Source organism: Salminus brasiliensis, chromosome 21 (genome assembly GCF_030463535.1).
Source record: "Salminus brasiliensis chromosome 21, fSalBra1.hap2, whole genome shotgun sequence".
NCBI classification, from domain to species: Eukaryota; Metazoa; Chordata; class Actinopteri; order Characiformes; family Bryconidae; genus Salminus; species Salminus brasiliensis.
Window position 1 is genome coordinate 1921032 of NC_132898.1, and position 26062 is coordinate 1947093.

The 26062-nt window shown below is 43.0% G+C and overlaps 1 protein-coding gene across 1 annotated transcript in view; it reads right to left on the reverse strand.

Annotated features, from left to right (window-relative positions):
• Positions 1-26062, reverse strand: part of iars1 (isoleucyl-tRNA synthetase 1) — a 63497-nt gene that overhangs the window by 8938 nt on the left and 28497 nt on the right. Inside the window, exons 15-31 of the mRNA XM_072666521.1 lie at positions 24819-24892; positions 23165-23359; positions 22722-22808; positions 22106-22189; positions 19412-19556; positions 18616-18736; positions 17413-17504; positions 16454-16531; positions 15329-15450; positions 13943-14045; positions 13345-13428; positions 7618-7792; positions 4838-4950; positions 4057-4152; positions 1591-1767; positions 745-865; positions 443-568 (exon numbers count right to left, since the gene is read on the reverse strand). Of these exons, the coding sequence (XP_072522622.1) occupies positions 443-568; positions 745-865; positions 1591-1767; positions 4057-4152; positions 4838-4950; positions 7618-7792; positions 13345-13428; positions 13943-14045; positions 15329-15450; positions 16454-16531; positions 17413-17504; positions 18616-18736; positions 19412-19556; positions 22106-22189; positions 22722-22808; positions 23165-23359; positions 24819-24892 (1993 nt within the window). The remainder of the gene's footprint in view (positions 1-442; positions 569-744; positions 866-1590; positions 1768-4056; positions 4153-4837; positions 4951-7617; positions 7793-13344; positions 13429-13942; positions 14046-15328; positions 15451-16453; positions 16532-17412; positions 17505-18615; positions 18737-19411; positions 19557-22105; positions 22190-22721; positions 22809-23164; positions 23360-24818; positions 24893-26062) is intronic.

Below are 26062 nucleotides of genomic sequence, written 5' to 3' on the forward strand. Positions count from 1 at the left end.
AACTTAGCTGTTTGCTAGCAATATTTGCCTAGCATCTCCCGTTCAGACAATGCTAAATGGACAAGTATCTCCTCAAAGTATGTGGAGGTCTTCAGGCACTCTCTAATAGACTTGTTTATGTGTCTGAAACTCTAAAGAGTCACGGTTGTCTATAAACATGTACTGAAGTACGCCAAATAGCTTAAAACTCTACATTAAAGGCCAGATTCTTATTAGCATCTAGCCAATGTCAGCTAGAGTAGTCAACATCTAGCCAATGTCAGCTAGAACAGTGAACGTCTAGTCAACATCAGCTAGAATAGTCAACGTCTAGCCAAGGTCAGCTAGAGTAGTCAACATCTAGCCAACGTCTGCTAGAGTAGTCAACATCTAGCCAACGTCTGCTAGAGTAGTCAACATCTAGTAAAGGCATAGTAAAGGTTCTCATAAAACTAGGTCTCACCTGCTGTTCCACTGAACACAGCCAAGGGAGCGTTGTTGAGATTGAAAATACTACGGCAAACCAGTTTAAGCTTCTCCATGTCCAGTTTGTTGTCTCCTTTCGGATTCTCCAGAAGAACCATACCCTCTGGAACACACAGGCAAACGTTACGGCATCATTTTATTTTTTATATCTTAAAAAGATCTTTATGAAGATGAAAAGCCCCAGTTTACATTAGCCACTTATTAAGTTCCCCATTCAGAGAGTTTCCTTCAGCTGAAGAAGCTCTCCAGCACATTCTGCTCCAACATCCTTCTACCCACCTTGCTGCTTGTTGTTGAAATTGACTTTGAGGTTGACGTAAGCACAGGCAGGGCCAGTGAGAGGCGCTCTGGAGACCGCTGCTCCCTTAACGATGGTCAAATCCAGGTCTGAGCCCTTCAGCTACAGTCAAACAATAGATATTAAGATATGCTTAAATATGCTTTACACTCTAAGCTTACAGGTTCTCTAGAGTACTGAAAAAGTCAAAATCTTTAAAATGTCAGCTAGAGTAGTCAACATCTAGCCAATGTCAGCTAGAGTAGTTATCAAGAGGACATCATCTAGAGTAGTTTAACATCTAGCAAATGTCAGCTGGAGTAATTCAACATCAGACAGACTAGTTAACTAGTTAACAAACTTCCGCTAGATTAGTTTAACATACAGAGGACATCAGCTAGAGTAGATAAACATCTAGAGGACATCAGCTAGAGTTGATAAACATCTAGAGGACATCAGCTAGAGTTGATAAACATCTAGAGGACATCAGCTAGAGTTGATAAACATCTAGAGGACATCAGCTAGAGTAGTTAACATCTAAGTTTATGATCTTTCGGAAACAAATTCTGCGTCATGTAATTATAGAATGTGATACTGTTAGTATAGATCAGGTTTACGTTACGTTACGAAAATACATTAATTTTCCATTTCCAATTAGATCCAAAATTGTAGGCAATGGAGTGTTTTCCTGATTATGATGTCATTATATTACACACAATATTCCCATTTTGGGTCTCCCGACTCGTCATTACATTCAGACTTCTCATGATTCCTCAGGGAGCGCACTCTTCCCTAAAACCTCATGATGTTACACAACATTCCCCCAAATCAGTTCCAGAAAAGTGCACCTGAGTTCTCTCCTGGACGATTACGCTGGCATTCTTGGGCACAGGGTAGGGCTTGAGAGGGGCTTTAGTCGTGGCCAGGATGAAGTCTGTGTGAACCTGGATCACTTTGTCTAGGTAGTCTCCGGCAGGCTCCGAGCTGTAGTACACCGTGATCTCATCAGACGGAACCAGATGACCCTTGAGACGCAGCAGAGGACACAAAGACACTGATCATGTAGATCTGCTCTTACATGCAGCATCTTAAAGGCAGGAGCATTCAGAGCGTTGCTGATCTGTTTGCTAAACAGCAAAAAACGCATACAGGAAGTGCTCTACATCAAAGCCAGCACACTGCCAAACGAGTAAATGCGCCTTCCAGGCGATGACCCCTGAAAAGCAGGGTGTAGTTTTGTAGTTTTGGCAGTGCAGCCTCTTCAAATGCTGCAGTTGGCCACAATACTGTAAACATGCATTCTCTTTTTCCTTAAACTTTCCCTTTGCAATCAACCCCCTCCGGTTCCCAGCTCTCATCTAAGGAAACGCTGAAAAAAAGAAGGGGGCCTAATTCCCTCCCATGGAAAATTCCTCCCGTTCTTCGGAGTTTCAATAAGAGAGGAATTCAAGCTTGGCAGGATGCCAGTGCCCTTCCCTTTCGCATGTACGTCCACACACACACACACACACACACACATCCATCTATACACTTTATATATACTCATATATGTATGTGTGTGTGTGTGTGTGTGTATATATATACACACATAATGTGTATGTGTGTGTATATACTCATACATACATACTATATACACTATATATATATATATACACACACACACATCCATCTATACACTTTATATATACTCATATACATATATGCATGTGTGTATATATATATATATATATATATATATATATATATATATATATTACACACATGCACATTATATATATATATATATATATATATATATATATATATATATATATGTATATATATATATATATATATATATATATATATATATATATATAAATAATGTGTATGTGTGTGTATATACTTATACATACATACTATATACACTCATACATATATATATATATATATATATATATATATAAAATGTGCATGTGTGTGTAATATATATATATATACATACACACACACACACACACACACACACACACATATACACATAAAACTATATATAATGTGTATAGATGTATGTGTGTGTGTAATATATACGTGTGTGTGTGTGTGTGTGTGTATATAGATGTATATATTATACACCCACACCAGGCAGCCTGGAATGGAAAAAATGTTTGTTTATTAAGGAAAGAAAAAAAAAAAAGAGAAAAAGGAGCGGAGAAGGAAATCCGTCTTACTTTCCTGATTTCCATAACACTTCAAAAAGCTCGGCCCGTCTCAGAGTGGACTCGGGGGTAATTAAGCTTATTAAGTCCACACTTTTATGACTGTACAACTTGCTCTGCCTCGTATGCTCTCGTAAGTCTGCAGTGGAAAGATTTTTTTTCCTCCCTTCTTTCGAAACAGCAGCGCTCCGAGCCTGGGAAAAGCAAATGAGCCGGACCCCAGGAGAGAAGAAAAAAGGCAAACAAACACTGGGCGGACCCTGCGGAGGGGATGCCAGCAGACTGGAGATGAGAGCTGGGCAGCAGGAGAAGTTGCAGCAGCAGCAGCAGACTGAGCCAGCCTGCAAACACAGAGCCGACCTTGAGCAAATTTCCTCCCGAGGCTTTCAAACCACAGCTCGCGAGCCTGACTGAACGCTGGCTATTAATCTGGGCGCTTCTCTACGCAGCACAGGACATCTGGTGGACAATGCTCCCTGCATTCCCTGTCCAAATGTTTGTGGACACCCTATTCTAATACTACTTTAGGTTGCACCCGTTGCTGACGCAGAAGTGCAAATGCACACACAGCTTGTCTAGTCCCTGTAAAGGAGTACTGCCGATAGAATAGGATAGACCAACTGAACCTATTGGCACCATGCTGCCTTATACCAGGTGTGGGCTAGTAGAGGAGTATAAAGCCACCCAGCACTGAGCTGTGGAGCAGTGGAAGAACTGTGTTCTCTAGAATGATGGTGGTGGAGCTCCATCCAGTACTTTGGGGATGAGTTGAGGATATTGAGGTGGGATGCTGATCATCTCATCCAACATCCTGACCTCACTAATGCTCTTGCCGCTGAATGCAATCAAACACACCTCACAGAAATGCTCCTCCAGAATCTAGTAGAAAGCTCTACTTCTTCTCTGGACAGTAGAGACAGTTACTCCAACAAAAGTGGGACCCACTCTTTTCTTTTTATATCAGGACAAACAATTCATGAGCAGGTGTCCAAATACTTTTGTCCATAAAGTGCATAGATTTTCACTGGACGTTTTGTCAGTGTGTCCTCTCCGAGGCTTTTGAGGAGTGTGTGTGAAGGTTGTTGAAGGCTCCAACAGTACAGGCCACCTTCTTACCTTCTTGCGCAGTTTCTGAACGCGGTTGATCACTTCTCGCGCTACGCCTTCATCCACCATGGACTGGTCAGGGGTGACGTCCAAGAGCACTAGGACCTTAAATAAATAAATAAACAAACCAGTAGATACTAATGAGCTCACGTTTGGCCTTTCTGCATGGGTTTAATCCATTTCTGTACATTACAGGCCAAAGGTCTCTTCAAGAGCTCCCCAAGGCTTGAGATGAACACAATTAAATAAAGTAAATAGAAATAAATTAATAAACTTTCTTGGTAATTAGTCATTAGAACTGTGGTGTAAGAAGAATGATACACATCTAAGAAGGTTCCTCGCTGCCGTGGTTGAATGACTGGCACATAGAGGACGCCAGGGGCCGCTCTGCCAGAACACAGCGGTAAAAACAAAGGACTGGAAGCGGATCAGGACATATATTTTAAACAGTGCTGTGATTAGTTTGGTCACTGGTACCATGATGGAAGTCTCATGGTAGCCACTCTCTCATATATATATATATATATATATATATATATATATATATATATATATATATATATATATATATAAATTCAATCCTTGTCTCCATACTTTTGACCTGTAATGCAAATCAACTTAAACTCTACAAAAAAATGTTTTACATTTATGATAAAAAAATATTAATAAATTATTATTTTATGGTTAAATGGTAATATCGGTAAATGGTAATATAAAAAAATATAAATGGTAAATATGGGACATTTGGTGCTTATAGCTTTCTACACAATAGCCACGATGGTCACATTACCTGGGCATCGGAATGGGCTTCATATTGCACGGCCGTGCCTGAGGTCTGTTCGAAGGTGTACATCAAACGTAAGTCCTCCTCATGCAGCTCGTGGCCGTCCACTACAATGGTGCCTGTAAAACAGCAACACGTGGGTCACCTGGGACGTTCAGACCTACGGACGAGACGGTGATAAACATGCGCCGATGACAAATACACCATTTCAGACTGCTCAGATATTTGCGGCCAAAAATATGTAGACACAACAGCTGCATAACATTGAGCATGCAGTCTTCATGGACGTAAACCGGCAATGGAATGGTCCTACTAAGCAGTTCATCAAATTTCCGCCCTGATAGGCCTGCCCTGGTCAACCGTAAGTGTCGTTATTGAAGAGGTCGTCCAGGCAAGCTCACAGAAGACTGACCAGTAAAAGTAAAGTCAAAGCGACAGAACCACAGATATTATGTTAGGTTCTCACACTGCAGACTCTAAACTGCCCTGTTGCCGTCTGAGAAGGCTCCTCACTGCTGCGGGCTGGGAATAATGGAATAATGTCCGGAAGTGGTGCCTAGGGGGCAGCAGAGGGCATTCTGCTTGACCACAGTGGCGAAAACAAAGGATCGGAACTGAATCAGGGTTTTAAAAAGCAGATACCGGCTCCATTTAAATATGCCTGGGTATGTAGTACAGTAGCCGTGATCATAATAGAAATGATTTATTTGTTTGTTTATTTATTTATTACATTTGTTACATTTGCTTTGAAAGGATAATGGATAACAGATGCTGGGTAACGGCAGCAGTGAACTGCAGATGTACATTTAGACACATCACGGTCATTATACACCCATAGCCACACTGCCAGACTGGTAGCCGAAGTTCAACTACGTACAAAAGTGAGTGAAACATCAGAAAACATCCCAGCTTTGTGATCTACATCACATAGAAGCATTTGTTCCACTTCAGCTCAGCAGCACAAACACCGCCTCACAGCAACTACTATCACGCCTGAAGCTGCGCAGCACTTCACGCATCAGCGGTCCAACCCCGCCTTTGTTTCCCAAATCAGAGTTTTCATCCAGGCCTGGCCCAATCGGCCGCATCCCGTGTTCCAGCTGATTACGTCGCTGATGTTCTACATAAAAGGCGTGAAAATACTTCTTGAAGCGGGAGCGTCAAAAAGCACGTCTATCAGATCCTCACGCTAATCTGAGATTTCCACGCCTGGCTTTGCGCTTCTCTTCCCATCCGAGCGCAGAGGCAGGTAACACGCACCGCCTATTAACAGCTACCGCCCACTTCAGACGGGGAGCTTGATAGCCCTCCAGCTCATGGCCCAGGAAAGCACCTCCTACTTGGGCATCCGGGTACAAAAAGGCCTCGCTGCCGCTGTTGCCATCGTTCTCTCAGCCGAGCGACTCTGCTGTATGAGCCTCTTCTCTCCACCAGCAGAACAACTTCTTCAGAACTAGGGTTAACGGCGCCTTCTGGAGACCAGGTCTGGTGTGGACCAGGTCTCCTCACACATTTACAGTAGCCTTAATACTGATGACTAAAACATGAATGTAATTCATTTTAAATGTTCAATTATAATAATGTATTTAAAAGTATAAACTAATAATTTTAGAATGAAAAGTTCCTTTGGGTTTGTTTTCCAAAAATAAATAAATAAATAAATACAGAATACAACCATTCAAAGAATTGGAATTACTTCTCAAATTAATAAGGTGATTTATTAAATTTGTTTATATTCAATAATAACTTCGATTAAAATATTCTACTTTTTTTAAATAAATAAGCTATTCTCATTTTCTCTGACTAAAATAATAAATATAACAATTTATATTATTTAATGAACTGTAAAAATATTTTAGATTAACAGAAATTTACAATTTGGGATAATTTTCTGTAGAATTTTCTAACAAATACAAGTAAAAAAAATATTACATAACTTCATTCTTGATGAATATGGACAAATCAAACACTAATAGAATTCTTTATTTATTTATTTATTTTATGTTTGGCTGTGAGGAACAGCATTAATGTTTTGGGTCAAACTGACCTGGTGCAGGGTGAACCATCTGAAAGGAGGATATTTGAGTCCATATACGCTGTCTTAAGCTCAATTAATATTCATTCAATCAATATTTAGTGTATAATAATAATAATTAGTGACCTTTTTTCTGAACAGCTGCCAAAAATAAATTAAGTTTCAACCCTTTTAAAATAATATTATTGGACGTTTAATTTCCGATTTGATCTGGTCTTGCAGACTTGGCACCTCCTGTATTTTTAAACTCTGCAATAGGTCAATTTGACCCGCAACATAACAGAAAGGTTAAAAAAATAATAATAGAATAATATTAATAATAATAAATAAATAAATAAATAAATAAATAAAAATAATAATAATAATAATAATAATAATATTGCCAGACTTATATAGTCCCGTTCACATAATTTAGGTTGCTTTACAACTACGGGAATGGTGGGTGGAGGGGGTATGGTGGGTGGTGGGGGGAGGGAATCTGTACAGATACAGATTCTCAGTTTTGTACTAATGTATATCTTGCGAGAACTATTTAATACTTTTATCAATTATCTATAATTTTATAGAAAACAATAGAAAGCAACTTGTAGACCAGTAGTGTGTGTGTGTGTATATGAACAGTGAAAGTAACTCAAAAATAAATGATTCATTAGCAGGTGAGCCACAACCACCCCCTCCACCCCCTCTCGCGCAGTGCTATATGGCATTCATACACGTTGCGAGAGTGTTAGTAGGGCCATACGCTACGCACCTGTCTTCTGGAAGACCTCCAGCTGCTCGCTCTTCAGCTCCTTGATGGACGCGGTGATGGACTTGAACGCCCCCTTCAGCCTCTTGCCCAGCACCATGTGGTCGGGCTCTGCTCTCAGCCGGATGCCGTACTTGTCTTTGTCGGTGGACAGTGTGAGCTGGCGGACGTTCAGCTCCTGGACAGAGAGAATGAGGAACCGGTTAAGGGCAGAGCTGAGGCTGAGGCTGAGGCTGAGCACTGCTAAGTGCACACAGACCGTTCGCTGTGCAGATGCAGGGTTACAGTAAATTGGTCCTCGGTGCTTAAGTGTGCTCGCTCATCTACAGTGGCAGAATGCGTTCTAGTAAGTACGCCGGCTGCTCTGGCTGATGGGAGTGAGGATGACGGGAGTGAAGACGTGCATCAACATGCACTGGAAAGGGCTGCACTTACGCTGGCGTATCGATATCAGAGGACTCCGCACAGCCGCGGTGCTTTTAGGCAAGTGCTGAGCTCCCTATTAGAGCACGGTAAACAGCACAAATGCACCTGTCCTTCACTGAACGAACGCAGAATGCACAGAGAGACCACTCCTGTGCAAAGTAGTAAGAAAACCTGCCCTCGTATGGCCTGAATACGCATGCACTATGTGGCCAAATGTTTGTGGACACCCCTTCTAATGAATGCATTCACCTACTTTAATTTGCTCCCGTTGCTGACACAGATGTGCAAATGCACACACACACACACACACACACACACACAGCTTGTCTAGTCCCTGTAGAGAAGAAGTACTGCCAATAGAATAATAGGACACTCAATAGGACCCCCAGTGTTGAGCTGTGGAGCAGTGGAACTATGAGCAATGTTTTCTAAATCATCCAGTAATTTGGGGATTTTTGAGTTGGGCAGTTGTGGACGAATGAGGTGGGGTGGTGGTGATCGGGCATCCAACATCCAATCTGCCTTAACTAACGCTCTTGTCCCTGAATGCAAGCAAATCCTCACAGCAATGCAACTCAGAATCAGAATCTAGTAGAAAGCTTCTTCCCTGGACAGTAGAGAGAGTTACTCCAACAAAAGCAGGATCAGCTCTTTCTATTACCCTTGATTTCAGAAGAAACAATGAATGAATTAATGAATGAGCAGGTGTCCCAATACTTTTGTCCATTTAGAGTATTTATTTTTCTGTATTATCGGCAAACATTTTTTCCACACAAACTCCTTGTAGCATTTTGTCTGATTACCATTTTTTGCTGGTAACTGATGTTTGCTGTTCCAGTGCGCCCCCTAGAGGTCACAAATTCAGTTCTGTTGAATCTGTAACTCCGCCTCAATTGATGTTACGTAGCGGTGGGTGGTAACCTCTCGAATGTTGATGCAAAAAAACAAAACAAAAACAAAATTGAACCCTGATTGGCTCTGTTCTACCCTGCCCACCCCTCACTAAGCCACGCCTCCTCATGCCTGTTATTGACCCTCTAATGTGCATTTTTGAAGTTTTTAAGACAAGCTACTCTTTTAAATGAACCAGATTCTTCAGGATTTGTAAGGACGCTTTGCTATTTTGGGCCGATTCCGAAAATCCGACATATGATGAGATGCCTTTGGACTTTGGTGCTGTTGGGAAGTGTGAAGGACGTGTAGAGCCAGGCTCCTCTCCTGCTGCTGTCCTCTCGTTCCAACAAGAGACTGAGCCATCAAAGTCATTTGAATAAAACATGGTAACTAATGAGTCCTTCCCAAGACGGATGCACTGCGAGAGCTGCTGGAGACCACTTTTATCTTCTTCCGACTTTGGGAGATGTGTAAACAACTCGTCCATCGGCACTTCCATTAGCCATTCAGGCTGCTGTAATGTTGTGGGGAAAACACGGCTGGCTAACCCAGTTCTGCCTCCCATCAGCAACATCTATCACAGACGACTCCCTCAAAACAGTGCAGTGGAGTAGAAGCTCTGGGCCGATCGATGTTTGGTGAGGTCAGCTCGATTTCTCACTGTCCGGAAGCAGATTCGATTCGGGCATTAAGGGGGGCATTAAATTATTCTATTAATGCTCGAAATGATGACCTAACGAAGAGGACCAACCCGGAGCAACAGCCTGAAGTACGGCATTTCCAGCCGGGATGGGAAAGAGGCCAATATATTACAGTTATCGAGCTCAATTATGTTACGACACATTTAGGATAGCGCGGATATTGGCGGTATTTGAGATACGGAGAGTCAAAAATAAAAAAATACAATGGACAAAAGTATTGGGACACCTGCTCATTCACTGTTTCTTCTGAAATCAATCTTTTTAATTGAAATCAATTGATGGATCACCACTCCACCTCATTACATAACCCCAACTCAAAAATCCCAAAAGTACAGGATGGAGCACCACCATCACAGTACCTCCACTGCTCCACAGCTCCACAGAATTTGATTGAACCAGGAACAAGGCCGAAGCGCTGAGCCTGGCGGGCTTGGGTCTCGACCAACAGTGCCCTACTCTGCAGTCACAATGCGAGCGTGGAATTATGGATGCGGTGAGGGCTACAGTACGCTGTTTGGCCGAGGGTTTGTTTTGAGCCCAAGAGCACACTTGAGGAGGAGCTTAGAGAAGGATTGTGAAAAAAGGTCACATCTCCATACTGATGCTGAGAAGCTCCTGGCATTGATAACATCCAGCAGCTCTACACAACCCCTGGCTCCATTCCCAGATCCATACCGTGGCAGACCGGGATGCTGATCTGAACGGGAAACATCTCCCATTACCACACACTGCCAAAGTTCAAATGGAAGCTTCGCCCATTACTGCGTAACTCCAAACTCCAAATGGCTCAGAGCGTCCATATACTTACTGCTAACCGCCGAGAACACAGCTGACACGCAAGCCACTGGATTTTAGTAGCAGTTCCGGTTTACCAGTAGCAGCGTTTCGGCCCGGAGTGGGACTGATAGAGACGCCGTTCTCCCCGTTATAGTCAGTGGAGCATCGGCATGATCCTAAAGCTGCTATTTTAAAGTACAAAAATATATAATTCATACATCCAATAACTTTGACTGTGAGTTTCATTAATTAATTTAAAAAAGCATCGTTTTTTAATTATAAATGTTAACATATTTTTCTAGGGACAGAGAAACGACTGTCCGTGGTGACTGACCGCACACTACAGACGCAGCAGACCGAATTAAATTTAAACATTTTAAAAATAAATAAAATCCTTAATTATTGCTGATATCTTTAATATTATGCTTAATATTGGGGTGATGTGGTACAAATATCATGTTATATATATATATATATATATATATATATATATATATATATACATACAAAAAATTATCAATTATATGGCCGAGGGCTCATGAGTTTGCATCCCTAGCTATGCGCTGCTTCGCCATCAGCGGCCGGAGCCCTAGAGAGCACAATTGGCTGTGCTCTCTCCAGGTGGCGCTCTCTCTCCCCTCATCACTCTTAAGCCATGTTGCCCGGCACAGGCGTCTGTTAGCAGGTGGGGTGGAGCTGGGCACCCGGCTGCCCGGCAGTGCTGCATCGGCAGCAGTTTTGAAAAGAGGCGGCGGCTGGTTTCACATGTATCGGGGAGACGTGTGTTAAAAGGGAAAATTCAAGAAACTGAATTTTTTCAAAATATTAATAAAAATAGATAAATAAATAAATACTACCTGTAGTAGCATGCATCTCAGTACAGTGATTCAAACGTGCTTCACTTCATCCAATTAAAGCTAAAAATTAGAATTCTAGTTTGTTTGTATGAAGCCATCAGCTGATCAGTGCTCTTTCAGCATTGATGAGGATATCCTCAATATGCTTTGAACAGTACACTGTGTATCATGGTAAAATTGATCGATTGTCATCCTTCTGCCCACCCCTATGCCGAATTCCAGCTGAACACAGTCTGAGCATGCAAAAAGCAAATACAGAGGACCACCAGGAAAATCAGCTGCTACCAAAACCTGTTTTTGGGGTGGGAGAACCTCTCTGGGCTATGATGCAAACTGATGATGAGAATACTCAGTGTCTCCATGGTTTGTAAGCTAAGCTCACACACACACACACACACACACACACACATATATGCACACAGAGGTTTTGGAGCAGATCAATGTTGGGTGTGTGGTACTTTGTTCCCCTAGTGCTCTGTCAGATAGGGGGAAGAGCGAGAGAGAGAGAGAGAGCGAGAGAGAGAGAGAGCAAGAGAGAGAGAGAGCAAGAGAGAGAGAGAGAGAGCGAGAGAGAGAGAAAGAGCGAGCGAGAGAGAGAGAGAAAGAGCGAGCGAGCGAGGGAGAGAATGAATCGACCGGGGCAGATGCAGCGACAGTGCTGCTAATTTTAGCCCTGCAGCCCAGCCCCCCTATCAATCATGCCACCAATGGCCAGGAGATGAAGGACAACAGGTTGGGTGCCTTTGGTCCAGCACGGTGGTTGCACACTGCCTAGCTGCATCCTTCTTTTCATTTGCTAGCAGAAAAAGTGGAAGGGCGAGAGAGAGAGAGAGTCTATACTTTGATTTTTATCATAAAACCAAATAATATTTCTAAATCTGATAAAGATCAGAGCAAATTCTGATGCAACCCCCTAAATTAGTCTGGTCTTCTCTTACTCTGCACTGTTTATTTTACTGTTTAATTGTATTATTGATGTCCATCTTGTCTGGAAATAAACACGTCTTATTAGCTGGAGCATACTACTAATATACAAACGGCAAATAATAATAAAAATAAAGTCAAAAACGTAAGTCCTGAAAATGAGTCAGAAAGGCAGCAAAACAGCAGCATTTTAAATATAACTAAGGGCGCGCAGTGTCACTGACACGAAGCACCACCAACTCCTCAAACGCTAACAGCACCCTCTTGTGGAGAATCTCCACCCTGCTAAACGTGACTGAATGAGTAAGGGAGTTCTAAGCGAGGTCCATGGCTTCCTTCACATCTAAAATTGCAAGACAGGCAGTATCTGATCCAAAACCTCGACAGCGATATCATGAACCAATCGTTTTAATTAACCTTTTTTTTCTCTCTCGAATGAACTCGATCTAAAGCCTTTCACAAACGTAGCAGATTCTAGAACTGTTCAGGTGGTTGGGATGCTCGAAGCTCGTAACGCACAATAGCTGGACTCGTTGCAAAAGTCAGTACTGTGATAAAAGCCAGCAAGTCATTAAAAGCACGGCGGGAGGTTGTGGCTGGAACTGAATTTCATTCGTTCAGTGAATATAATTACATCCAACTCAATCAAAGGATTGTTTCAAGTTACCAGTGGCCCATAATGCCACTGGGCCTTAGTTTCTATCACAGAATTCCTCCTGGGGACGTGTCCACGCTTGATGCATTTACTGCCTTTCAATTTCCCTGAAGTCACTCAAGCTGGAAGGAAAACAAGTTCAAAAAGGGCTAAAACTCTCCCTGTCCCCAACGCTGCCTCTACATATACAGCATCTCTCTCTCATAGTCCAAATGTTTGTGGACGTCTAATGAAAGCATTTATCCAATAGTTTTGGGATGATTTGGGGAGTTGGGGATGTGGTAGGCTGGTGATCACCCAACATCCTAATGCAATCTAATCTTCACAACAATGCTCCTCCAAATTTTACACACACACACACACACACACACACACACATATATATATATATATATATATATATATATATATATACACACACACACACACACACACATGTGAGAGTATGTGAGATGTGGATATACATAAGATGTAGTTCAGTGGGGGCGGAGCTTACCTCCAGAATGTACTTCTGCAGGGACTGGATGTCTCTCAGAGCCTCTGGGTCCTGATGGATGACCACAACCTCCCTAAGGGGATACTAAGAATACCCAGAACCGTCAAGCATCTCACCAGTTTCACAACGACAGAGCTGAGCAATACGATGACATCACTACACATATACATCATACAGATCACGGTCGTGCTGGTATCCATTAAGGCAAATTTAATACTTATTAACACTAATATTTTCAAGACTCTGCAAGACCACAGATAACAGCATGCACCTATTTATTATTATATTTAATATTTCATGTCTACTTCATTCAAACTGATGATGGAGATACACTTCTGTGGTCTGTTTCTGACCACAGGGCCACAGTTGGCTGGATATTCAGTTAGTGCACTACTCTGACCCATATGCTGTCTGCCTCTTGATCTGATACAGGTCTTTTAATATTGGCTAATGTTAAGGGAAGATATGCTACAAAGGGATCCATGAAGTGTAAGGAACCTTTACATGATCCACATCTCTTCTACATTCTCTTTTAAAGACGTTAACCTCGTAGCTCCAGCACAAAACTACGAACACTGTTCTACCAAAGAAGGCCCACCTTGACGGGGAGAGTTTTCCTGTCCCGGATCACTCTGCCCAGCTCGATGACCGACTGCATTTGGGACACGGCACACTCGATGCGCTTGTCAATCAGAGCCTCTCTGCAGGGCAAGCAAAGGGTTAAGACCAGAGAGGTTAGTGTCCTCTTAACTCAACAACTGACAGCCAATCAAAAAAGAACATTTCATAATAAAAGCATAACGGCCCTCGCCTTCTCTGGGCGGGCGGCATGGCCCTCCCCCTCCCCTATCACTCTAGCCAGCCAAGAAACAATTAAAAATGAGCAGGTGTCCCAATACTTTGGTCCATATAGTGCATGTAAATAACACAGGGGTAACATCTGCATACTTCATAACTTCTATTAACAGTTTTTCCTCCATTGTTTGATGTCTCCCATCTGACAGGCTTATCTCTGCAAGTAGGGAAGACTGGCAGGAGGGACGGACGTGCAGAGGAAAACAAGACGTCGCAGAGGACGGCCAATCAGTTAATGAGTTCGGGCCAGTCTGGCTGGCCTCTGCGCTTTCTGTGGGTCACCTCCACGGAGCTCGTAAGACTCCAGCAGGAGCGCTTAATGATGCGCCCGGCTCGGCTCTAATGTGGGCCACTATGAAAATTTCAGGACCGACTGGGACAAGACCTTCACAGTCTCTGACTCTGGACAGCGGCGTAGTCCGTTAATAGCACTGAGGTAAATGCGCTTACGGCTGGACGGCAAAGGACATTTGAAATGATTACAGAAATGCACAAGGGCAATCTAACTCATCATAAAAAATAAAAAATACCATTTCCTGAGTGGATCGGACTCACTAAAAGGATTCTGGGTCTGAATGTAAATGCTTCACTTCATTCCGGCTGCCAGCAGAGTTAAGGGGTGTGGTTTCGCACCGTGTCCCAGCTGATCTGCGGTGGGGCGGCCCTGACTCAGAAAAGCCAGAGATGCTCGGACTGAAGCAACTGTCAAATTTTTTTAACCCCGCCCCCTCTCACCCAGCGATGAACATATATTTTTAATATTTCTTAAATTCTCGCAATGTGGCCAAATGTTTGTGGACACCCCTTCTAACGCAACTTTAAGCTGCACCCACCGCTGACACAAATGTGCAATGAGCCGGACACACACAGACACAGCTTGTCTAGCACCTGTAGAGAAGAAGAACTGCCAATAGAATAGGACTCTCTGGAGCAGATCAACACCATGAACCTATAGAAGGTATGCACGTGACATCACAGGCACAAAAATGGGAAGGAGCTGTTGTGCGTCTGAAGCTCTAATAAAAGCTCCTCACAGAAAGTTCTTCCACCTAATGGTGATGAAGACACTGCCCGATGCCCGAGACACTGTTCTACCAGAGTTCTGAGATCCGAGAAGACCCTGACCTACCTAACGTGAGGGAGCATGAGATAGTGGATGCTGCTAGAGTCCTTTTCCTCCACCGAGGCAGGATCTATCAGGTGACGCAGGTTCTGGTACATCATCTCCGTGATGAAGGGAGTGAAGGGAGCCTGCGGAGGTCAGAAAAGTTCAGTTTCCTAAGCTGCGGCAAAACACATTTACGCTTGCCTCAAGAAAGTAGATTACATAATTAATTATGTAATTATAAAGCTTTAATTATACACTATAGCAGCAGTGCAGTAACTGCAGCTCACGTTTAAGCAAGTCCACTACGCAATTTAAAAAGACCAGGAATCCAAGAATGCAAGAACTTTTCTGAGAAGAAGAACAAGAAAAAAAAAGAGATAAATAAATGAAAAGAATCTTAAAAAAAAAAAAAAAGAAAAGACGCTACAGGAATGTTTTTACATGCAGTTCTCAATAAAACTTATTTCATTCAAGGATTTTCTTGAGAGAATCTCATTATGCAGAGTAATCCATAAGCTTTTTCTTCATTTTGAAAGAAACAATGAATGATCAGGTGTCTGAATACTTTTGCCCATATTGTGTATTTTGAGTGCTTTAAGAAAATACATTTAAAACTAAAATTCTTTCCCTGAATATTGTCGTGCCTTTTTGGTGCTCAAACCTCCAAGCCAACACCAAAGATAAAAATAATTGTGCAAATGAATCTTAAACTAAAGAATCTGAAACTTTCATAATCTTAAGAAAAAAAACTAAAACGTTTTGGGAATATTTGGGAATAATAATTTATACCAAAAAAAATAAACAATAATAATTTTTTTTAAAGAAATTTAAATAAATAAAAACTTCTATAGCTTCTTTCATTAAAAACAAAAAGCATTTCTGCATTTTACATCTTATCATAAACAACGAGACATTTTCTTTTATTCAGTCCAAACCATAAAACACAAAAACAATTAAACTAAGTGTAAAAAATACAATTAAAACCCCCACTTAAACTAAGGGGGGGGTTGGATGTGTCTGGGTGGGTGGGTTAAGATGTGTCCGGGGTGTGTGTGTGTGGGGGGGGGGCGCGGTAGGATGTGTCCAGGGGGGCAGGATGTGTCACAGCACCGCCACAAGTTTCCTTCACACGCACGGAAGACTCACCATCAGTCTGCACATGGAGAACAGCACGCTGAAGAGGGTCTCCAGAGCCCACAAGCAATCTTCAGTTCCACTCTCGCCCTGCCAGTCAGAGAGGGGGGTGAGGGGTGAGAGGGGGGTGAGAGAATGGGGATAAGTAAAAAATAAATAAATAAATAAAACGATCACGCTAACGTGACGCACTGCTGCTGGCACTGCTCTCTCGGCCTCTGTTGAACCACATGTAACACGCTAACATGCTCTCGCCCCGCCGCCCGGTCACAACACGCCATCACACTCGGCCCTGCGGCCCCCCGGCAATATATATATATATATTGTTTTTGGTTTTTTTAGTTTGATATATGAAGAAAAGCCATGGTTAAAAATGTCTACAAAGAAAATCTCTCTCTCTCTCTCATATATATATATATATATATATATATATATATATATATATATATATATATATATATATATATATATATATACACACCACTATCTGTAACCCCTCATTGATACATGCTATGAAAATGCAGATATCAGTATCGGCCCACGATTCTCATATTGGTGCTTCCCCAACAAACGCTTACTTTGGTTTACATCAAGTCTGCTGACCCCAATACTCCTCACTGCTGGTGCTCAGGAGCAGCCAGTTCAAATCCAAACCCTAAATCATAGAGGTCAGGGACCGTGGCCTTATGGCAGCAGAAGAACCATCAGCAAAGCAAACCTTTCACTCTCCAGAAGCGTCCTTTAAATATTCATACAAGCACACAGAAAGTGCCTGCGTGTTACAAACCGGCACACTCCACCATGCATTCTGCTCAGGCTAAACGCAGCGTTTAAGAAAGTGCCAGGCTTTTAATAAAGCCGCGCTCCGAAAAGCTTACATAACGTGCCTGCAATCGAGTGCAGCAGGTATAAATAGCGCGCTACGGGCTGTGTTTACAGGGGAGCGGTGGATGAGTCACGCTCCGGCCTACCTTCAGACGCCTGCGGTTCGTCCTCACGTACCAGTTGGTGAGCATGTCCACAAACTTGACAAGCTTGGGAACCACCGTATAGAGCCTGTAGGCTGAGAAGAGACAACACACATTTCTTTAAGAGCAGGAAGAATCCCTTTCTGACACCAAACTGTCTCTAACTGTCAAACAACTCGGCGTGCCTCTTCAGGGCTTAAAGATAGAAAGGGCTAATTCGAAGTGGGTCCAGGAAGAGGAGTGCTGCTTCTCAAGCTCCCGCTGCACGTGACTCCAGAACTCCTGCAGTAGGGTTGGTTCAGGGGGGACATGACAAATAATCACCCACTAGATATTTATTTTAAAAGGTATAGGAGAACTGCGCAGCGGCAAACAACACCACGAGAGAGATATTACAGGGTTGTGGGTTCAAAAGCCTGGTCCATTAAACTGCTACTGTTGGGTCTACTGTATGAGAAAGCCCTATTCCTCTGTGGGGCGCTGTAGTACGGCTGACCCTGTACTGAGACTCTGGCTTTCCAGGCTGGGAATTAATTAAGGAGCAGAATTTCACTGTACTGCAAAAGTATAATAACAAAAACACATTATTATTATTATTATTATTATTATTATTCATGAATTATTATCATTAATAGAGCATATCAGTGATCATATCATAAAACCTTTATTATTAATACTACTACTACTACTACTACTAATAATAATAATAATAATAATAATAACTCCTTAATAATAATAACAATAATAATAATAATAATAATACAAAGGAGAATATTAATACAATTATATAATTATTATATTTATTTATTTATAATAAATGAATGAATAAATAAATACATGAATAAATCTTTCATGGACCCTACCACTAGGGGGTGTCCAAAAATATGCGACCAAAAAAAATCATTTTGAAGAGAAGTATGTTATTAGTAAAATTATGAAAGTAGTTATTAGTAAAATTATGAAAGTAGTTATTAGTAAAATTATGAAAGGGGGAAAAAATGAAAAAAATATGTTAATGATTATGATTATTATTTGTATTATTTTTTATATTATTACTACTAAAAGCTTTTATGGGCCCCGCCACTAGGAGGCACAGAAGACAACGTGATAAATGACAATAAAGGCATATAATTTAATATAATAATAATAATAACAACACTTCAGTTTCTTAGATATCGGGCTGCTGATGTCACTAGCGTGGCTCACCGTCCATCTCCGCTTTGAAGAACTGAATGAGGGACTGGGTGAAAGACTGGATCCATTTGTCCATGATGTTGTCGCTCGGCTTGGCCGTATTCTCGTTATACAGGAACTGAATGTCCTCCTCCTAATTAGCACAGACAAAGAACAGGCAGAGCTCATGAGAACTGGAAGCAGATGCTGCTGATGGTCTTCTGTAGCTTATCTACACAAACCTGAATTAATAAACCCGTCTGGTTTACTACCAGGCTAACAAACACCGGGCTTGGGCTGGCACCTCATCCCATTTCTGTAAATCAGAATCCATCTAAAAGCTACAAAAACAAACAGCGCTTCAGTAAAACAGCCTGATTAGACCTGATTTAAACATCTGAGCTAAAACTAGAACCTCTAGACGGCTCCTCCAGACGTTTCAGTCTGTGTTTATAGACTAAAGGACGTCCCACCGTCTCCTTAACCTAACGAGGATCTGGAGGAGCTCTGAGAGACGGGCTGAGACACCAATGTTTTGATGTGTGTTCTTGGAGGTGAGCCCAAGTTCTGTGTTTGTTAGCAATGTTAGCCTAGCATCCCCCTTCAACTAATCTAAAGAAGCACACAGCAGACACCGAACACGTCTCAGCTGACCGGCTGAGCCTGCCCTCACTGAGTAACAGCTTGACGGTGGGACACTGCGAGTTGGTCGGCAGTAGCCCTGGTAACCTGGTGTATACCCACGCTCGGGGTCAGTCTGACGCTCTGGAGGCCTCTGATGCATCGTAGCTGTTCTCAGATGGGTGCAGGATAGTCCCAGGCGTCATACCTTACGCAGCCTCTGGACGTTCTGCACTAGGAAGCGGTAGGCGTTGTACCACGGCAGGAAGACGTCTTTCAGCACATCCCTCACTCCTTCCTCCTTAAAGCGCAGGTTCTCCGCTCGCACCACGGGGGAGTTGATCAGGTAGAGCCTGGAGACAGAGAGAGAGAAAATCCATGAGAATCTCAAACCGAGGCAGACTGACGTCATTAAACACCGAAAGACCAAAGAAAAACTATAATCCCACTATAGATATATATATAGTTCAAAGGCAGACCTGACTATACACCACCAATAAATATAAAAAATAACACAACAAATAACACATGCAATATTAGGACAGTCATGGTTATTTAATATATAAGATGTAATATATAAGATTTTTAAATACACCAAAGCCAAGGAGAAAATGTATATATGATTAAAATAAATACATAGAATAAAACAAACAAATAAATAAATAAATAATTGCAATAAATAAATAAAATAATTTGCATTTTTGCAACATTTGCATTACACTAAGGAGCATTTCTTATTTCTTAAATAAATAAATAAAATACAGTTAAAAAAAAGGGTCAAGGATGTTACCACAGCATCAATTTTACCAACACACACACACAATCCAACATTCCTCCTCTTTCTAATTTCCAGCTTAAATAAATAAATAAAACCAGTCCATTCATTTCCCATCTCTTCTGTAAAATACAATCGACTCCCTCCGTGCTTCAGCCATCTATCTATAAAACCTCCCGGGATAAATTCCTGGAAAGCAGCGTCTGATTTATACCCAAGAAAATTGTCGGCTATTGATTGTGCAGGAAGGCAGGGTCATCAAACCGAGGTGAAGAGAAGCTTCCTGAATGTTCTTTGGGCTACTGACTCACCGTTACATAAACTCATCTAATTCTCCTTGGTCAGAAATTGGGTCATCTTATGGGTCCGCTGATGCTGCTGGAGCTGCTGGAGCTGGGTGTTTCTAGGAAAAAGGTGATCGCCGGTGAGACGTATGATGCCGTTTTCACCTCACAGCAACCAAACTACAGAGGGGTCGGCGCCTTAGAGGGGGCTCTTCATCTCCCCGTGTCCAACCCAGAGCATCAAATCCTGAATCTGTTTCCCGAAGTGTTCGAGGAAGCACTGGCAGGAGCTAACAGACAGATGGGGAGGGAGACCAAGGAAGCTTCTGGAACAAACGTGGCCTTGTGGAATTTATCGGCGTAGAGGTCTGGTGGACAGAGAATTCTCCGAGGTCGTGCTTTCTTCTGAAGTTCGCACTGCGAGGGGGAACTATTGATTTCTGTTCTTTGAGAAGGTTTAACAGGATTCAAGCAGGCATGAATTTATAATGCCTTGCCTTCACCTGTAGGTGTTCGCTGTAGGTGGTTAAACAGTGAATAAACAGTGGAGATGAACAGATGGAAGGGTCAACGGTCAAGATGCAAAGGGACTTATGTTAAAAGGAAAACATGAAATACTCTGGAAATAAACTTCATCCCATTAGAAAGATTCAAAGTTTTCATTGCTGAAGACAACTGCTAGACAAAATGCACCAAATAAACCCTAAAGTCCTAAAGCGATACCAACTGGACAGCTGTTTAGTTTACCAGAATTTGTGGGGGGAGTGCCTCAGGGTTCAATTGTAGGCCTTATGAAAATGCTGTATACTCAGCATTCACAAAACCCAGTTTGGGAGACAATAGCTTTGGAACCTGGCGCATCATGCTACCATCATGCTGGTCCTAAAGCGCCGTTAGAAGACGGTAAACTGTGGTCATGAAGTGATGCACATGGTCAGCAACCTCTCTTAAACAGGCTGTAGAATGTAAGTGATGACTGATTGGTATTAACAGCCCAAAGTGGGCCAAGAAACCGTCCCCATACAGTCACACCACCTTCACCAGCCTGGACCGGTCTCCAAATTCTGTCGGTCATAAGTCGATTCACTGGTAGTCCTTCCTTGGAGCACTTTTGGTAATACGGTACTGACCGCTGCATAGCCGGGAACAGCCTACAAGACCCGCCTGATGTTCTGGAGATGTTCTGACCCAGATGTCTAGAACATCACAGTTTGGTTCTTGTGTCTCAGATTCTTAGGCTAGCCACCCCTTGACTTCACCGGTCAGTGGTTCTGATAATATGGCTGATTGGTGTATTTAATGTGTATATTTATATATTTTATATTTATTTATTTATATATTAATTTTTTTGTGTTCTACTATAATTTATCTTTAGCTATCAAATAATTTTAATAATTTTCAGCGTGACGATCACATCAGTGTGACGATCCTCAGACAAGTCTTCAACTGTCCAGTGCTGGTCAGCCTGTGCTGGGACACGGCAGCTGACAGAACTGGAACGTGAAGGGTGGTCTTAAAGCTGCTGGCCTGACGTATCTGCATGACTGCTGCCACATGATTGGCTAAATTGGCTATTAGACAATAGCATGAATGAGCAGGTATATAGGTCTTCCTAATACATTGATCAGGCTCATACAGGGTTTAAAGGGTTGAGAAGATTGTCCCTGTCGAGTGCAGACATCAGCCATTCTCTGGAACCAACTCAACCATATGGATGAAGCAATGAATGCTGCTTTATTCATTATCCATATGGCCTCGCCGCAACAGTGCTTCGAGGGATTCGACTGAAAATACGGTGCTGCGTTACTGCATTAGGCTTCGACATTACACTGAAGATGCCTACCTCAGTGCGTCAGCTCCAAAGCTCTGCACAATCTCGCCAGGGTCCGGATAGTTCTTCTTCCGTTTGCTCATTTTCTGCCCATCGCTGTGAAGACACAATGCATGAACGATGAAAACCAAGCCCAGTTCTCCGGGTCACGAGATTATCAGCACTCTGATATCACTGCCTAATGATGGCAAGCCAGTTTGGACTGTATGACGCCTTCACTGGCCGAGAAAACACTTAAGACATGCACTTAATGGACAAAAGTATTGGGACAAGTGCTCATTCTTAGTTGGAGTAACTGTACCTACTGCCCAACTCATCTCAAAAGTACTGGATGGAGCCCCACCACAATTATTCCAGAGAACACAGTTCCTCCACTGCTCCACAGCTCAATGCTGCTGGGGGGCTGTATACCCCTCTACTAGCCCACACCTGGCATAAGGCAGCATGGTGCCAATAGGGTCATGATGTTTATTATCTGCTCCAGAGAGTCCTATTCTATTGGCAGTACTTCTTCTGTGTGTGTGTGCATTTGCACAGCTGTATCAGCAATGGGCGCAGCTTAAAGTAGCTTAATGCATTCATGAGAAAGGGTGTCCACAAACTTTAAAAAAATGAGTGAAATGGCTACCTTGCAAGAACCAGTCCGTTGACGATCACATTCTTGAACGGAGGCTTTCCAAACAGGGCGGTTGAGAGCACAAGCAACGTGTAGAACCTTAAAAACACGTACAGGTCAGCTGGTATTTTAGACATCAGACTAGTGGTCCCACCTGTGGACTGTGGTGGTACCATTTTGGTACCATCCTCAGATTTTCAGGGCAGGTCAATAAATTCAATGGAATTCAAACAGGGATACAAACACAAGCATTCTTAAACCCGTTAGTCTATTGTCTTTATACACTGATCAGCCATAACATTAGTACTGCTTACCCCCCCCCAATCAAATACAGAAACGTGATTGGCCGGCTGCATTTGAATTAATGCGAGAAAGGCTAACTGATCACCATCACGCCCCCAGGACTGTGGAGCGTGTGGCCCAGCATGTTGCAGAGCGAGCACGCAGCTCCTCACCATCCTCTGGTTTGGTCGATGCCCTCCGCGATGAAGTCTGCGGGGAAGGTGTCCTCAAACTCCCGCCTGTTCTCGAACGGGTAGTGCACTTGGGCGTAGGGCATGCTGCCACTTTCAAACCAGCAGTCGAACACCTCGGAGACCCTCTTCAGCTGGCCTTTCCCGCAGCGAGACGGAATTGTTAGGCTGTCTATGCTGTGAACACACGTGGGGAGACAGGCATGAGGGAACCGATCAAAGGATCTGGCAGCACTGATGAAACGCTCGCCATCTGTGAGGCTGCAGCAAGCAGACAAAAGACCAGTGCTGTGATCACGCTGCTGCGCACTGTAACAGATTCACACGTGAAAGTCTGACCTGCTTAACTTTCACCCAAATTACCCGATTACCATTCCTGCATTCTATTAATTCCTTGCTCATTTGCATACTGCGGCCTTCTGAGATCAAAGGCCCATGACATATTGTGTGTCCAGCAATCATATCATATATCATATATACAATAAAAAAAAAACAACAATACAGTTCCACAGGCATCCATACATGTGCTCATGACATAGCAGTACCTCCACCATGTTTGACAGATAATGTGTATGCCTCGTATGCCTCGTATCTGAAACCCTTCCTTTCCTTCTTTGTGCTCAAGCCAATTTTGGTTTCATCTGACCACCAAAAGATCTTGCTCCAGAGTTGGTCAGACTGCTTCAATGTTTTCCATCAGTCTAATCTGACCTTTCGCAATTCCAGGTCCAGATTTGAAGATTATTTATGGCCAATGAACAGGCTGCACTCGCGCTTCCAGAAAGCAGCACCTCAGTAACCTCACCGTGTAACATATCAATGACCTCCAGCTGGAAGGGGTTTCACCTACCCAGGTCACACTAGGTCAGAACAGAAAGGTACAGAAGCACACTGTGTGACAAAAGTTTAGGGACGCTTTGTTTTCTTTTGACGCAGCATTACATTTTCACTGTTATTTTCTGAATGAGAAAAAGGGCAGTGTTTTTTTTCCCCCAAACACGAGGCAGTCCTAATTGAAAATGCTGAAGTTGGTCCCACCTTTCCAACACTAAAGGCTTGCAACCCCTTGCATGTGTGTATACACATATGCTTAACGATTAAACAGTTATGGCTCACAACAGGAGGAGAAACATGTGGCCTTTGTGGCTTTAGGATATTTGTTGGCAAAAACATTCTGTGCAATTAAGAGTCAATTTGCAATTATCTGTAAATAATCTGTGAATAATATTGTTTTTCTTCATAGCTTTTGACTTTATGATTTATATTATGTATATATTTGGTAATTTACCTACATTTTTAAATCGGAATGTCTTGCTATCCCTGTCTTGCTGCTGTAAATTCCCCCACTGTGGGACTAATAAAGGATTATCTTGTCTTATTAAAATTGAATAATTCAAAATGATCATTCCCCTCCAATCAGATCTTAACTACCTTCCTGCCCTTTCGCCCATCGGGAACACACCAATCTCCTCTGTCTGGTGAATCGGACTCACAGTGTTCTCACAAATAATTCAGCTCAATTTGGGAGTGAAAACAAAGCTGGCTGCTCTGCGCAGGTGAGGCCGTCAGGGCGAGCCTCCGTCACGCCGGAAAAGCAGGGCAGCGTGGCTAATCGCTGCGGTGATCAGTGACTCACCTCTCCCTGTGCAGATCGGTTACCTTCACTCCCGTCAGCTCCTCCAGCTCCGCCATGGAGCCCACACACACCACCTGAGCGGGGACACAGGAAAAAAGGACACTGAAAACTGTATCACGCAAATGAATTACCATTATCATGTGGTGGCCAAAAGTATACAGACACCCCTTCTACTCACATTTAGCTACTCTAGCGCGCACCGAGAAGCTCCATAGAAAAGCACTGACCAATACAACCAACAGAAGTCGGGTCACCATGCCCAAGTAAGTAAGCCAGTGGGGTGCAGAGCTGTCCAGCACTGGGCTGTGGAGCAGTGGCGGTCCAGCTGCACCTCACTAATGGTCTGAATGCAATGAACGTCCAGCGAAAAGGGGACAAACTCCTTAGAAATACCCTTGATTCCCAATGAAACGCTAGGCGAGCGGGTGTCTGCAGACTTTTGACCGTACGTTCTGCAGCTGGTCATGGCTGTAGATCAATGGGCAGCACTGGAGGAGATCCGGAGGTGAAGCTCGTTTTCTAGCAGGCTTTTTGGTTCATGAGCTAGAAAAATAAGCAGGTCACTCTTTGACTTCAGGTGGGCGAGGAAGTTTTCCTGAAAGTGTTACACACCTCTGCTGTTGTCCCCGTTCCATGCCGGTCGCAGGTAAGATGGCCCAGATAGGGCCTCCTCGCCAGAGAGCCAGGGAGTTCCACTTTCTGGCCCCCGCTAAAGCTCTGGGAGTCAGGAGGCACTCCAGAGACTGGCTCTTGGAAACAACTCATTATGCTATTTTCAGGAAGCAGGTCGCTGTCCTTATTTTCTAGAGGCTCGTCTCGGCCCGCAAAGACGCCAACAACCCAATTCTGACTTCCGCTGCGAGGGGCTTTCAGCACCAATAAGTGGACAAGGCACTGAGAAGAGGCCATTGCAATCGTATATAGATCATATAGATCAATCATTGCCGGTCCTTAGACTAGATGCCGGAACCACATGAGGGCATCACTGAGGTCAGGTTGACCTGATGTTGGATGATCAGCTCTGCCACTTCAGCGCCTCCCAAAGGTATTGAATGAGAATGGTCAGTGCTTTTTTTCTATGGTCATTATAAGCGAAAGCCTGTGTCCACAAAAGTGCCAGCAGCTAAAATTGGGCTTTAGAAAAGGTGGCTGGACATACGGTGCATCTATACAAATGCATCTATCGCAAATGTACCCCGATGAATTATCCTCAGAGGATCATTATCAGTCTAGCCAATGAGAGA